Source organism: Athene noctua, chromosome 2 (assembly GCF_965140245.1).
Source record: "Athene noctua chromosome 2, bAthNoc1.hap1.1, whole genome shotgun sequence".
NCBI lineage: Eukaryota > Metazoa > Chordata > Aves > Strigiformes > Strigidae > Athene > Athene noctua.
The window spans coordinates 52071000-52085887 of record NC_134038.1 but is presented as its reverse complement, the minus strand read 5'-3'; the positions used below and the strand labels follow the sequence as shown (position 1 = coordinate 52085887).

Here is a 14888-nt window from a genome sequence, read left to right as displayed (position 1 = left end):
GGGGGAGAGGAAAGATGTGAATTAAAGGCTATTTTTTATTTTATCTGTGCAGCAACATTGCAGTACTCTTATAATAGGAATTGCTGGTAAATAGTCCAGTCATCGAGAAGGAAGGCATTACCACTAAAGCGTAACTGAAAATCAACAGCTTCACATACTAGCACTAAGATTAAATATTTCGCACTGGCCAGGTCTAAAATGGGCTAGGATTAAATTAGACTCCCTTTTTGCAGAGTTGTTCACCGACAAGCATTCTGTCACCTAGTTTAATGTGCCATATTAAGGGTTATTTTGAAATCTGGACATGAGCCATGACACCATAGAAAGTTTTGTATCAAGTGCAACAATGGTGAAGCATTTTTCCCACAGTTTTATTGTCTAGGTGTGTGTGTTTACTCTTATGAGATGAATGAGATGCAGTTCCAGTTAGACAGCTTAAGACATCCAATATAAATGAATGTGGAATATCAGACTCTGCAGTAGTTTTCTAGCATGTTTAATGAGCCAGGGATCTGTTCAGTAACTGGTGGCCAAGTATGTGATTGTGGAATACATAAAATCAAATAAATCTGCAAGGGAGATAAAGGTAAAGTTCAACTGTTGGTCTTAATCCGTTATCACTTACTGTTGAGTAGATAAGAATAACATTGTAGAAGTCAGTGGATTTATATTGCTGTAAAGTTCAACATGAGAGAATATGAGAATAAACTGCTCACACAGTTTATTGGGAAATAAAATGGACGACATAATTATTTTCCAAAGTGCTTCCTATAAATAGAAAGGTCCGGTTTATGGTAAAATAGCCAAACAATCAGCAAGAGGGCTACTTTATTGCTACTTATCAGCTCTATGTAAATATTCAAGACATGTTTACCTTAACTGAGAAAATTATTACTTTCCTGCATCACAAACTTATAGATTATAGAAGTTTCAAAAGTAGAACAAAAAGCTGCCAACAATCATTATTTAAGAAGACTGGAGTGTCTATCACAATCTATTATGACCGTTTCCTCTATAAGATGTAGGTAATTTCATTCTACCGTATGTGTACTGATATGATAATGGAACAAACTTATGATGTAAGTAATCTGCCGAGCTACTGAACATTGGATTTATTTTAGTTGAATGAAACAATGGTGAGGAATGAGCAGAAAAGTGAACTATAAGATTTTTCAAAATACTTCAGGATTCAAGGGACATATTTGATGTGAGACCAAGAGTATTTTGGTGAAGATGAACATCAGATTTAAAGCCTGCCTAATCACAGGTCATCTTGGACTGACAGTATCTCAAAATACTTCAGAAATGTTGAAATAGTTAGATCCAGTTTTATTTATGCTATAGCTTCACATTTATGATACATTCTGGAGATCTGAGTAATGTAACAAGAGTAAGAAGGAACAGTTACTAAGTACCTGAACACCTAACTTTTTTTCATAAAGCTATTAATAATCTAGAATGTATGTGTTTGCAGTACTGACCCTTGCAAACTGATCACCATTGTGTCTTCTAATCATTCCACTAAGCTGTCTCTGCAAGTGTTCCTATACATACCAAAACTGTTCACTGCAATCGTGTGAAGGCAGAATAGTAATAGTGAAAAGCTGTGGGTTGTTTCTATTTCATTACTAAGAACCACAGACTAAAGCAGTTCATCTCATGGCAGACAGCAGGGTAGGTCCCAATAAATGAAAGAACACTGATCTGCAATTCGAGAAAAAAAAAAAATGTCAGTAAAAATCTCAAAAGTGAGAGTTCAGCTGCCTTATGCCATACTAACTGTATGAGCTTACTGGTTTTCATACTCACATAAAATATTAAAATATGGTCTAGGCTGTTCTGCTGTAAGCCAATATAACAAAACCATGGAATCTGTTAAGATCAAGGGGGGGAAAGCATTGCAAATACACCTTCTGTGTGTAAACCCCAGCAGTCAGCAGACTACAAATCCCGTGGAAAAGGTAGGTATGGCAGCATAGCCTGAATACTTAGCAAGGCCCCTTCTGCCACAGGAGTACCTCCCGAAGATACTCTTTACATCGAAACCAGCAGGAATTTCTTTAAGGTAGGCTCCCCCTGTATGGGCAGCATTTGTTTTAACACCGGGTCTCGCACATCCCCTTGCTTTTCCATAGTGTTTTGTGCCGGCTGCCAGGCTTAACCGTGGTACCTGCCAAAGCGCGGCTGGTCCCCTTGGCTTCCTTTTGGCCGCACTCTGCAAAAATCCCAAAGGCCAGGCCAGACGCAGGCTGAGGAGAGGGCCGGGACAACGCCTGCGGACGCGAAGGATGCTTAAAATGGCGGGGCCTGTGGCACCTGAACGCCGGGCGCGGGCTGCCGCTCCTGCCCCGGGGCCGCCGCCCCACCGGCCGGGTGCGAGGGCAGCCCCTCACGGCCCCGCTCTCGCGAGAGCAGCGCGGAAGCCTCGCGAGAACCGCCGGGACCCCGCGCCCGGCCGCAGGGAAAGGCGCTGGCAGGCGGGTTCCCCTTTTCCCGCCGTTTCGCGCGGAGCCGCCGGGAGCCAACCAGGTAACGGCGCGCGCTCTCCTCTCTGCCGCCGCCGCCTGGTAGCGGCTGCAGCCGTGCCGTGCCGTGCCGTGCCGTGCCGTGCCGTGCCGTGCCGTGCCGCGCCGCTCCCGCCCCGGGGACGGGCTCCGTCACAGCCCCGTGGCGCCTCCTCCCCCCCCCCGACCCCGGTCCCGTTGGGTTGCACGCTGCAAACACTGGCCCTCCTTTCGCCGGCAGCCCCCGGGGCGGGGGGGGGAGTGAGCCGCGCTTCCCCGTTCTCTCCGTTTCGGAGGCTCCGGCCGGCCTTGCTGCCGCTCGGGAGAAGGGGCGTGTGGGATATGCCAGACCCCCTCCCTTGCCGTCCAGAGCCCTGGGCGTGACACAGGCCTGGCGGGAAACTGGGGCGGTTGAGGGGCCGGAGCTTGCTCCCGTCTGGCAAGCTCCCAAGCGCTGGTCATGGCAGGATTTCTCAGAGCACCCCGGCGTCTCTTACGAGTGAGTTTATTGTATAAGTGTTTGTGCAAAGGGAAGGGGGGGGGGGGGGAAGTCACCGCTGGGAGGTACCGGAGAGTTGAATTTGTAGGAGCAGCTGGTGGTCAGGCTTTTTGGTGAGGGTCAGGGGTTCAGGAAGCTTTGTGCTCTCCGGAATCACAGTGGGGCAATGTGTTCCTGTCAGCTAAGTATAAATACAGATAAGCAGCTTCAGCGCGTTATCGGTGCTAACTGCCAGGGCAGATGAAGAGATGTGCAGGGGTGTACTCGTTTACGAAGCTGCGCAAAGCCTTACGATGCTGGAGGGAGTTGGTGATTGAAAGGAGGAGGAGATACAAGTGTTTAGGTTGTTCTGTGAAAAGGTTAGCCGGGAGGATAGGAGAACAGGAGCAAAGCCCTGTCTGAGGGCCTTTGGGAGAGGGGCTGGTCCTCACCCCCTCAGGCAGCTTCCAGTTCTCTCCCTGTCTGCAAGTGTCTGTACATCCAGCTCAGGTGTTTTTTCCTCTAAGGACTGGAAAGTCCTTTCTTACAACTAGAGAGTAAGTGAAGAAGCTGACATCACTGAATGCCTTTTACACTTCTACAACTGCCCGGACCTGTCAAAGGCTCTACATGAACTCTCTGTTGGGGGCCCTCTATTTGAAGACAGGTTGAACACCTGTAGAAAGCAGCATATCATTTAGGGATCCTGAAGCAGGTGAAGCTTTGGGAAAAATCGTTGCGCTCTTTTTTTTTTTTTTCTTCCCCTCTGTTTGTATTCGGTTGATGTACTAACCGTTTGCAGAAACTCTGAGCAAGTTTTGTGCATATTTTTCTTACACTCGTCTTTGGGGGAAAAAAACCCCACCAAACCACTAGGGACAGCCTTTACTAATTTTAGCGTTAGATGCCCTTTTCTTGAAAATTATTTATCTGACATACATCTAAGACAATGAGAGCAAGTTTGTTGATTTTGCTGCCCCAGTGCTTTTTCTCTGGAAAAATAAGGTTTTCTGAGATATCTGTGTTGAAGGTAAAAAAGTAAGAGTTTAAAAGACATTCCTGATGTCACTAGACAGTCTGTTCCACAGAGAAGCATTGTAAGATGGCTTAATGTGACTGCACGCAAAGTGGAGCATTTGAGCTGCAAAGATACAAACAGATTACTATTCAACTTCTGCTGAAGAATTATAGGCATTGTTAACTTGAAAAGGTAATTTTTTTTAACAACTTCTCTTAATATAAGAACATTTGCTAATTTGAAACCAGGTAACTGAAACAGTCACTGTATTTTCTGTGGAGAGAGCATGTTAAAGCAAATGTGGAGCTACCTAATGATTACTGAGTGTTCTGTCAGCTCCATTACTTTTAAGTGTCCTTATACTATAGCAAACATACAGTTCAAGTGTTCTTGTGTTGTCGAGAATAATGCTTTGTTCCATTTATTCTGTTATTTTTATTCCATTCTAAAGAGAGCCAGACTGAAAGAAAAGTGACTTGCTTAGGACTCTGCACAGAGATATGAGAAAGGAGACTGGAACCAAGGCCTCCAGGCCCTACACTAGGTCATTGACCACTGGACTGAACATTTTATTATGGTGAATCTAGGGGACCAGCTAAACCAGCATCTACATTCAGATATTCTAAGTGGCTTGAAGGCTCTCAAGATAGGAAATGCAGCTTGTCGACTAATTGTAGACCTTGTATTATCCGAACTACAGCTATAACTTGTGCCTCAAAAATTGGAGAGCAAATTGCTCCTTTTATTTGCCTATATAGACGTTGTGGTTTGCTTGCTCAGGCTGCTACATTAGGAATAGTACAAAATATGTTAGATTTTTTTTTTCATATTGTAATTTATATTACAGAGTAATAGAGATAGCTATGTTCACCTGATAATGACACAGTTCCTATTCAAAAGCGTTTGTTTAAAATTGACCATGTAAAAATGGGGAAAACTTAGAAAGTCCAGTTTCACACACGGGGAACTGAAGGACAGAGAGATTATGATTATTTCAACATTGGACACCCAGTGCCAATAGAATTGAATACCTTGGCTCAGACCCAGATCTGAGTACCATGCTTCCCTTGTAGTTTACCTGAGGGCATCATCTGTGCTAAGAAACCTTTCAAAACAACTAAGAATTATGGGTAAGATTGTTTGCAGTTGTGTAGGCAGTCTGGCTTTTAAGACAGAGCTGTCTGATAGTTCTCAAATACTAATGTTCTGAAGATTTATAAATTTTGAGATTAGTCTCCTATTTCCTTCTCATCAGGGAGTGGGAATCATTCAATGTAGAATCACAAAGACTTAAAGGGAATGTAAGGTTTTCTTTGCAGAAGGGTGTCATTTGAATCCATGTTTATGTAAAGGATGTATATACACAAATTCATCTCTGATAAAACTTTTGACAAATGCTTTTGCTGATAGCTGGATTTTGGAAGCGTGGGTTACTTTTAGTAAACAGGAATTCTGTTTAACTGTAGCTTTACATAGGAAAAGAATAAAGACTCCTAAGCATCTTAATCTAATTTTAAGTTGATAGCTGTTTAAGGGAAAGGAAGAAATTCTGTTAGTTTATAATTACTTGTAGCAAAATACATAGCATCTTTCACATTTTTAGGGTGACTGTCAGTATGTAAGTACAACTCAACAAGGATAGGTAGTAAGCTTTGTATTTCATCCATGACTGCAAGTTATACTCTGATAAACACAAATGTAAGTGTTGTCGATCTGTCATTACAGGCATACACCTGTCTTCAGAAACAGCTTCATAACTATGTAATTTAAAACTCAAAGTGTGAGAGTGAGCCAGTTCTGCAAATAAGTCAAAGAAGTTGGGAGCAGAAAAAAGCAAGATGAATGCTTCTGGAGGAAGCTGTGGGAGCCCTAGTTCTGCAGAATCTACAGGAGATTTCTTCAAGGAATTGTGGTCCAAACTGAAAGAATGTCATGATAAAGAAGTGCAAGGTAAATTGTTAAATTCTGGGTTCACAGAAGGCTGTCACCACAGGAAAACTTTGAACCAAAGTACCACTTCATCTGCATGGAACCAAACAGATTTTGAATGTCTTGTGTTATGTGGAAAGTTGGACTGGGTGATTACAGTGATCCTTACATGTTGACCACGTAAGCTTGGCTTAACAGGATCAGATTTAAACTATCAACAAGTATAAATGATTTGCTAGGTCACTGAAGAAAAAGTGACACAATGTTACGTGGGATCTGTGTTTGATTAGGAAATACTTGAATGTTACTTTACCTTTAATGGATTGTGATTTTCAAATCAAGTTATTCAATGACATTTTTTTCTTTTACCATTGGGTTTAGTGACTTGAGATACATTAATGGTCTGCATTGTTTTTTCCCCTTAACTTCTGCAAAATACCACTGCAGATTAAAAACTGAAGAAATATATTTCACTTCAGTAGTATTAGTGTTCTAAATTTTCTCAACAAAATCTATGAGTTGCTTATTCTTACATTATATTTTGTGACCTGTGATATCAATTTTACTATGGATTGACTGTTAATGTCTGTTCATTCTTCAGTAGTGCGGGAAATTAATGACACTCAAAACTGAATTATTGCACCATATATTTATATTCTTATTATAATACTGGTTTACAAGTAGCATTCATAAAATGTTTTACTAAAAATATTTCATAAGAAGTTAACATTTTTTTCTGCTAATCTTAAGTCACACCATCCATTCTTTTGGATGGAAATAGAACATCGTTTGAATGGATCTTCCAACAAGCATATCCTTATGCATGAAATGGTATTTATATTAGGCTGGAATAAAAGCAGATGAGTTTTTGTGAATTAAGAACTTTCGTCATGCAAGTGGATCTTTGTAGTCAGACTATTCCAGTGGCCTTGGTGGTTTCCACCAGCCTCAAATCGGTTCCAGGTCTGTATATTTAGGTCCAGTTATAGCATTACTTGTTAATGTCAAAAACTCTGGGGGATTGTTTTGTAATGTATAGATGTTTCGTACCTCCTGTTGAAAGTCTCGGCTCAACAATTTGCAATGCTAGGCCTTAATGCTTGACGTTAGTAATTAAAAACAACCAAACCAAGACCCCATCTATTTGGCAACTGAAAGAAATGATGTACCAGATAGTAGTATTTTGTTACATTAAAAAAAAAGTATGCATAATCATGTGAAATATAAATTTGTGTCCCAAACCACAAAAATATTATTTTTTATGACTTTTTATTCTTCTTTTTTTTTTTAAGTTCTTGCTAGTTCTTTTCAGAGTGGGTGTGATGTCAACTGCAGATAAATATGGAAGTACTGACAGAATGGGATCTGGCAATCTGTGGCATGTCTGAACAACAAAAACTGAACAAACAAAAAACTCTAATGTAGAGGGTAATGTTAAGTGACCCCTTCTCTAGTTTCTTGGGATGTGCAGCACGTGATTTTAAAGTTTTGATTTGCTTTATGCAAGTGAAGATACTCTTTAGAATGCATGCTGGGTGTGGCCAGATAATTTTGCCACTAGGCAGTCTTTTTCATGCCTAGCCCTTTGTCAGTATGTCCCACACTGTGTTAGGTAAAATTAGGTCTTCCATGATAACATCAAAGACATGCCTGAAGGATAGTTAATTTTTTCAAAAGGTGGGGATCCTCTTATAGAAAATGGTACTGGAAGATATTTTAGAAACATCAAACACAGGCTTGCCTGGACTTTACTTGTTTCTGAAGTCTATAAATAAGAATTAAAATTGACTCATGAGTTTCCAATCTAAATGTCAGCAAAAAATTATTTTAAAGATGGTGGAAGGTGGATTAAGGGAAAGTTAGTTGGAGAAAAAGCTTTTTGCATGTACAATGCAAAAATGTACTGAACACTGTAATGGTGGCTTTCTTACTTATTACAAATCCATGAAAAGTAGGATTTGTGACACATAAGCTTGAAATGGTCAGGCATATTATACAAGTTATAATAGTTAGATATCTGTAGACTATAGACTAGAGAATTGTTCAAACTCATGTTTGAAATTGATTTTATTAGATATATATATTACTGTATTGTAAAGGGTGTATTTTTTTCACCATGTTAGCTAAACAAACTCAGCTTCTTATTCTTTTAAACTGATCACTTGCAAAAAAAAATCCGAATTTTGGCCCTCTTCAGACAAAATAGCTATCATTTTCTCTCATTCATAATGTGACAATGAGTAGGACTCCTACAACCCAGTTTCCAAAGATGTGGGCATTGTCAATGTCAGCTGACTTTTCATGGAGTTCAGAGGTGCTCAGCAACTCAGAATAATGGTCTATTTTTTATTTTATATTTACTTCTATTTCATAGCTGTAGAATGTGGGGGGTACTTGCATAGTGCTCACAAATTAGAAAGGAACTTAATAATTCTGGTTATGAGTAATTATATGGATACTTACTGCATGCATGTGGGTCTTATCAACATGATTTCTGAGGATGAATTCAAGTCTAAAGCTCTACTAAAAAGAAACATATTTCAACCTAGAAATGTGAGGCCATTTTTGTGTACAAGAAATCGCCTAGTGGTGGTTTTTTTTTTTTTTTTCAATTATGCCTTACCTCTGAAAAGCAGAAGATATTTAACAGGGAAAAAAACTGTAGTCAGAGATGCAGAGAAAACTGAGGACAGCAATCTCATTGATTACTATAGGAAAGGAAATGGCTGGAAGCTCCTCAAAAGTAAATAATTATAGAAAACAGGACTAGAAGGGATCTTAGGAGGTCATCTAGTCCATCTCTATACCCTTAAGGTAGGATTATGTCTGTGCCATTGCTGGCAGAAGCTTGTCCAACCCGTTCCGAGAAGACCTCAGTGACAAAGATTCTGCAGTCTTCTCAGGCACTGTCAGTTTTAAGAAAGTGTATTTAATGCATTTGAAAATTAATCAGAACAGAAATTGTCATAGCCATTAATTGAAATTTTGCAGGTACGTAGTCTAATCAGGTTACAAGTTTCATAAAATAATGTTGTGCATTTAATTAATATGCCTAATGATAGTTTAGAGAAAGTCTCCATCACTTTAATGGGGACATGTCATTTGCTAAAGCACTTAGGAGCTTTAGGTAATGTAGCTTTATATAGACTGCAGCTTGCGTATTCCATGGAAATAGTGTGTGTGAAAGATGAAATTGAATCAGGAATGTACATAATGTAGTTCCATATCAGTTTATACTCTAACTAGAGTGTTAAATAAGGAAATCCTGAAAAAGCAAAGCTCTTCAAATGAATATGTTTAAAACCTCCAAATGCTCTGGAAAAGCAAAAGGAAGAGATTACACCCGGTGCAGTAATTCAATGCTCTTGGATAAATGTAACAAACTGGTTTCCTGCCTTCTCATTGCAGTCATTTGAATTAAGAAAAAATGCAACCTTTAAGTAACTGGTTTGGTTCCTCCTGAATTCAGGTGAGAGGGGAGATAGTGTTACCTGTAGCACAGTATTGGGCCTTTTGAGCACTGCCTCTTCAATTTGTGGCTCAGGTTGCCAGTGTTACAATCCTAAATACTTGCTGAACAGACTACCTGTTCATACAGGAGATGCATTGTTGTGCAGCTTCATTCCTTCCGATGGGCGTGGAGTAGCATTAAAGCATGCTTTATAGGGGTTCTAATTGCAGATGCCTAATTGACTTGATGAATAGCAACTACTTAAAAAAATAAACCCTCTTTCTATGCTGATCTGCATGATAGAACATAACATCTCACAGGTGTTGAACACTTTAGAGATAAAAGAAATCTTGCTCTATTTCCTAAAAACTTTTTTTCAAGTAGTCTCTGTGCATTTTTATCTCATTGTCTCTCACTGGCATCTTGTAGCAGTCTGTGGCATGGGTTCCCTGAGGCTCTGGCTGGCCTGACTGTTACATTGTAAGTGGCCTGAAGAGTGAAGCTTCTCAAGCAAGTAATTTTCCCCTTTGAGTGTTCCTAGTTGTGTGTGGTAGGGGAGAGAAAAAAGAAGTCTATTAGCTGCCTTAACCTACATTTTCTTTAGGAAGATACAGCGTTTGGTGTGTGGTTTTTGGTTTAGATTCAAAACTGTCAGAAGTTTTCTTAAAAATGTTCTAGATTCATTAAATTTATTCGATTATCCTAAATGACAAATGCTTTAGCAAGAAAGCTCACAAGACACCTTATGTTTAACCTGAAGCTGCTCTCAACTTTTCATAGCTTGAAGAAAATGTAACAATTTTTTCCTAGCTTCACTTTCTGATGTACGAAAATTTCTGTTGGATTGAATTTCAGAAAATGTTATACTGTTGGAGTCTGATTATTTCTGACCATTTATTTAGAATAGGAATGGCCAGCTTGTGTCTGAGTAGCAGCACATAAATCTCCATAGCACCGCATCCGCTTTGTTAAGCTGTGCCATACTTAAAGCACCCTTATCTTCCTGCCCTCGTGCACATCCACATGCACCCAAAACCTTGCAAGCAAATTTGCTGGTCTGTAGGGCTGTCAGCTGGCCCCTCCTGCTGAGACCATCAGTTGTATTTACAAAAGTTTATACCTCTGCACAGAACATACATTTAGGAGTGTGTGGGCCTTAGTGGGAGAAGGGCCACAGATGAAATATTGTTGCTCAGTTCACCTTAAGATGTTCCAAAGAAGCTTTGGCTGAGAAGGTCTGGTAGCATACCTCCAACAGAGTATGTTGTCCTGTGCTTTAAAGCCTGGAACCATGTATTATTAATGTTTCCTTTATGTGTATACATTGTACCACATTTTTCAGTTCAGTGGTTGGATGCTACATTTCAACTGGGGTTATTACACATTTATGTGTACACAAAACATATTTTATGTTACTTGTGTAGGCACAGTCATTGAAAATGACAGTGTTTGGTATTCATGTGTGGGTTTTTTACAAAGGTATTTTTATACCTGTTTAAGAAGTCCCCATTTCCTAGAGATCATAATAGCTGTAACTGTTTCCAAGATCCTGTAGAACACACTCAAGAAGTCCCGAATGAACTATTTTCTCTCCAAATGAGTGACATTTTTTTCTTTTGCCAATGACATTGGCAAGAGGAGAGTTTGTTTCACTCTTTTTTTGAATCAGAATTCTATAACATGTATTTTCTTCTTTCCACTTTTCAGGCTTACAGCTGAAAATATCTAAGTTGAAAAAGGAAAGATGCTTGTAAGTACTCATCCTAATGATCTAATTTACTAAAGAAGAATCTGAGTACCATTAACGAGCTGTAGTTCTTGTAAGATCAATTGAGATTTCATGGATTCTTCCTTCAGATGTGTACAAAATACTGCTCACTTTAATTCAGCTGAAGTCATCTAAAGATATATGTAGCTCTATAGGTTATGTAACCTGAACACTAGGTTTGCCTTCCTTGAACAAATGACTTGCAAGGTTTTCTTATCTATAGTATTTCTAGGATGCCTATCAAGATGTTGACATTTCTAATACAAAAGATAATTAGGGAGACATTTTAAAATTGAGGTCAAACCTGTAAAAGAAAAGTGACAAGACAGCAAGACAATTTTTAAAAACAATTTTTTCTGCTACATGTTTGCCTTTAATATTGTGTGTTGTGCCTTAACTCAGCTTTCAGTTATTCAGTAAAGATTCCGGTAATAACCTTGCCAATTTTCACTCAATGCTTATAGTTTAAGACATATCTTTTGCAGTCATTATTTGCTACTAATCTTTAGTTCTTTTCATTCAAAGCAATTTGGGGAAAAAGTTGGAATTACAAGACTTACATGTACAGTAGAATCACAATATGTGTTTACAGCATTACATCAGCTTTTATTTTCCTTCTGCTGACTAAAGCCATATTTTATTAAGTGATAAGAGGATAATGTGATTCTTTAAATTTTTACTTCAGGTTTAATTACATTAATATTATGTTAATATTACATATGACCTGCGTTATGAGTTGTTCTTTATGAAGTGCTGTGTAGGAGGAATAAAAAATAAATTACTTGATCTTTTTCCACTTCGGAAAACAATATAATAGATATGTTAAAGAAATTAAACTGCTTAAAATTAGTAAAAATACTCCATATTTACATTGCCATCTGAGCTTAAAGATATACCATCTTAAAGTATAGCCACAGTGCACTCAAGCGTAGTTTGTGCTTTTTCAGAATTAATATTTCTATCATCTAGTCAGTTTTCTTCCTCATTAATTCCCCTTAGGTTTTTTAGTTGTCTCTTTTTCTTAGTTACATTTTTCAAATTGTATAAGCAGGGAATAACCCTCCCCTAGTCTAGAAAAATTAGGTCATCATGTGCTGTTTTGTACAACAGTAACTCAAGCAACTGTCAAGCATTTTTGACAGTTATTGTCCGAAATCCCTGATGTGCTTATATTTCTGGTTGGGAGGGAAACAAAGGTGTTCTTTCTATAAGAGTAAATTCCCTCTTGTGGAATCCGTATTTTTCCTGTAACGTGAAGTATGTAAATGCATCTTACAATGATACTGGCTTTTTTAGTATAATTTGATTATACTACAGTACCTATTTAACTTGCCATCTACTTTTATTGTAACTGTTCTGTAATTGTAACTGTGTCTCACTTCCAGGAAAATTGTTGTTTCTTTTCACTAGGCTTGTGGAAGAAATTGCCTTCAAGTTGTGTAATGCCTGTGTTACTCTCTTCCCTAGATATCTTTTCAGATTTTGTTTATCCTTTGTAGTGCTCAAACTTCCTCTGAGCTCTTGTTTTGCTTAGTTCAGTTAAATATTGCCTATCCTGCTGGCATTTGATAATCCAAAGTATCATTTTGAGCCTGCGCACTGTTGTGTTTTCTCACATTTCAGCTGCATTCATACAGATCTCATCTGTGAAGGCTATGGTTAATTGCCTCCAGTTTTGTCTGCATCGAGTCACTCAGATGCTTGCAGAGCAGGTGCAAGTGTTTTCTTTGCACTTTCTGAGGACTAAAATCTGCAGAGAAGCTGCTAGAAGAGGGCAGTGGCAGCTGAAGGAGCAGTTCAGGACAATCACAGAAGGAATGATTAGTTAATCCACAACAGCATCCACCGTATTCTGGTACCATCAGGATTCCCTGCATTTACCAAGCAATTTGCCAAACCTACAGCAGGATTTAAAATCCCAAGAGCGTTTGTGTGGCTAACTCCCTGTTACGCTGCATGTGCACCTGCTCCTCAGGGTCAAGATTTATCAGCTTTTATATAGCTTCTCGTTTGATCTCCAACACTAGTAGAATACAGTGTATACTATTTGCAGCTGCTGTTTAATTGTGCATAAAAGTTCACAAGTTTTTTAAAAAGTGGCAATGGAATCCAGTTTCTTATTTGGTCTATTCATGAATTTTTAGTCAATTGGAAATCTGAATTCATATGAACTTGATATCAAGATTTTGAGTTTAGGTTCTATCATGAGATGATTTCAGATCTTTTATTAAAATCCAAACAGCATTATGTGTTTACATTTTAAAGATATGCTTTCTGAACATTAAGACTGATATTGCAGTATCACAAGGAATATATGTTAGTAGATGAAATGATATTAGGTTATTAGATGGATTCAAGTTAGCAAATATTTGGTGCTATGTTTTCTGCTTAGAGGCTACACTTTCCTGGAAAAAAATTAATTTAGCTTCTCATTATTCCTTATGTATAATTCACCAATTACGTAGTTATTTCATTTTTAATCAAAAAGGATGAAATGATCTCTTGCTGTTATTGTAAACTTAACCTGGTGTATCATGAGTTGCTTCCACATTCTGAAATCTTAAGTTGATCAGTTAATTTTCTAGATGATGGATATTAGCAGTGATGTAACTGAACACATACGGAATGGTTTAATTATTGTTTGTTGGAATCTTTCTACAATTACCACATTGTAGATACAGCACTCTTACATAGGAGGTCTTGTTCTCCTTGGTGCATCTGAATACCTGAGGTTTAGTATTTCAGACTTGGTAATCAGCTGACAATGAATGCCTTATTTTGTATCCCACTTCAGCACTGGAGCTAATGACTTGTAAATGCTAGGTCAGAGACTGTTCATTATGCAGAGTGCCTTCATAGCCAAAAATGTCTGTCATGTTTATCAGGTGTACTGAAATGCTAAAAAACCCCCAACAACCTAGTTCCTTCTGTCATTTTATATTCTTATGTGACATTTTACAGAGTTTAGGTGGAAGGCGTGGAGTATTAGTGGATGCTAATGTCTTTTTATTTTACAAATAACTTAATGCCATATAATAACTTAAATGTAGTTTGAGAAAATACTTAAAAATTTGATATTTTAGGCCTTCTGTAAGTTGCATAAACTGTAAAAAAAAAAAAAAAAGCCATAAATATCAGAAAAATACAGGCTGCTTTTGTCAGACTTCAAATTTGTTTCCCTGGCCTGGCTGTACTTGGTTAATGAACTGAGGTAACAGAATTTTAACACTTTGTCCTCCCCAAGTGAAAGTACAGGTGTTAAATGGTCCCTCATGCTGTTTGCATGCAATTGTTTTATATGTTGTATATGTAGCTGAAAAGGACAATACTGGTCTGGATGGTAGTAGAGAAAAATAAAATATCTGTACTTGAATTTTGGAATTAATAAAATATATCTGATTGTACATTGCAAAAGCTTCAGGCTGTCCCATTCACTTTATGATGTGTGATTGTTAATTTCTTTTATTAATTGAATACCAACAACATGAAAATGTGTTCGACTAATGTATCTTAAAGGGATAGTGCCAATTTAAAAGTATGTCTGCCTAAAAGAATTGTATCAACAAGTTAGCAAATATGTGTGATTAGCAGCTCTTTGTGAGCCAGTTTCAAGGCTTCCTCAGATAATCCATCTCGGGCACACTGAAAACAAACACCCACTTTCATGAGATATACAAAGGATGCCATGATAAAAAGAAGAGCTGGGAATGAATTCTCAGAAGTTATTCATTGTCATGTTA

General features: G+C 38.4%; 1 protein-coding gene across 2 annotated transcripts in view; it reads left to right on the top strand.

Moving 5' to 3' along the window:
- Window positions 1–2514: 2514 nt before the first annotated feature.
- The window catches only part of RBBP8 (RB binding protein 8, endonuclease), a 37893-nt gene continuing 25519 nt past the window's right edge, over window positions 2515–14888 (top strand). Inside the window, exons 1-4 of one of the 2 annotated variants that reach the window (XM_074897752.1) lie at window positions 2515–2529; window positions 4452–4544; window positions 5726–5950; window positions 11088–11130. In XM_074897752.1, coding sequence (XP_074753853.1) covers window positions 5839–5950; window positions 11088–11130 — 155 coding nt within the window. In that variant the 5' untranslated portion in view covers window positions 2515–2529; window positions 4452–4544; window positions 5726–5838. Of the gene's footprint in view, window positions 2530–4451; window positions 4545–5725; window positions 5951–11087; window positions 11131–14888 lie in introns of those variants that run through there. The other variant, XM_074897753.1, reaches the window with a different exon arrangement.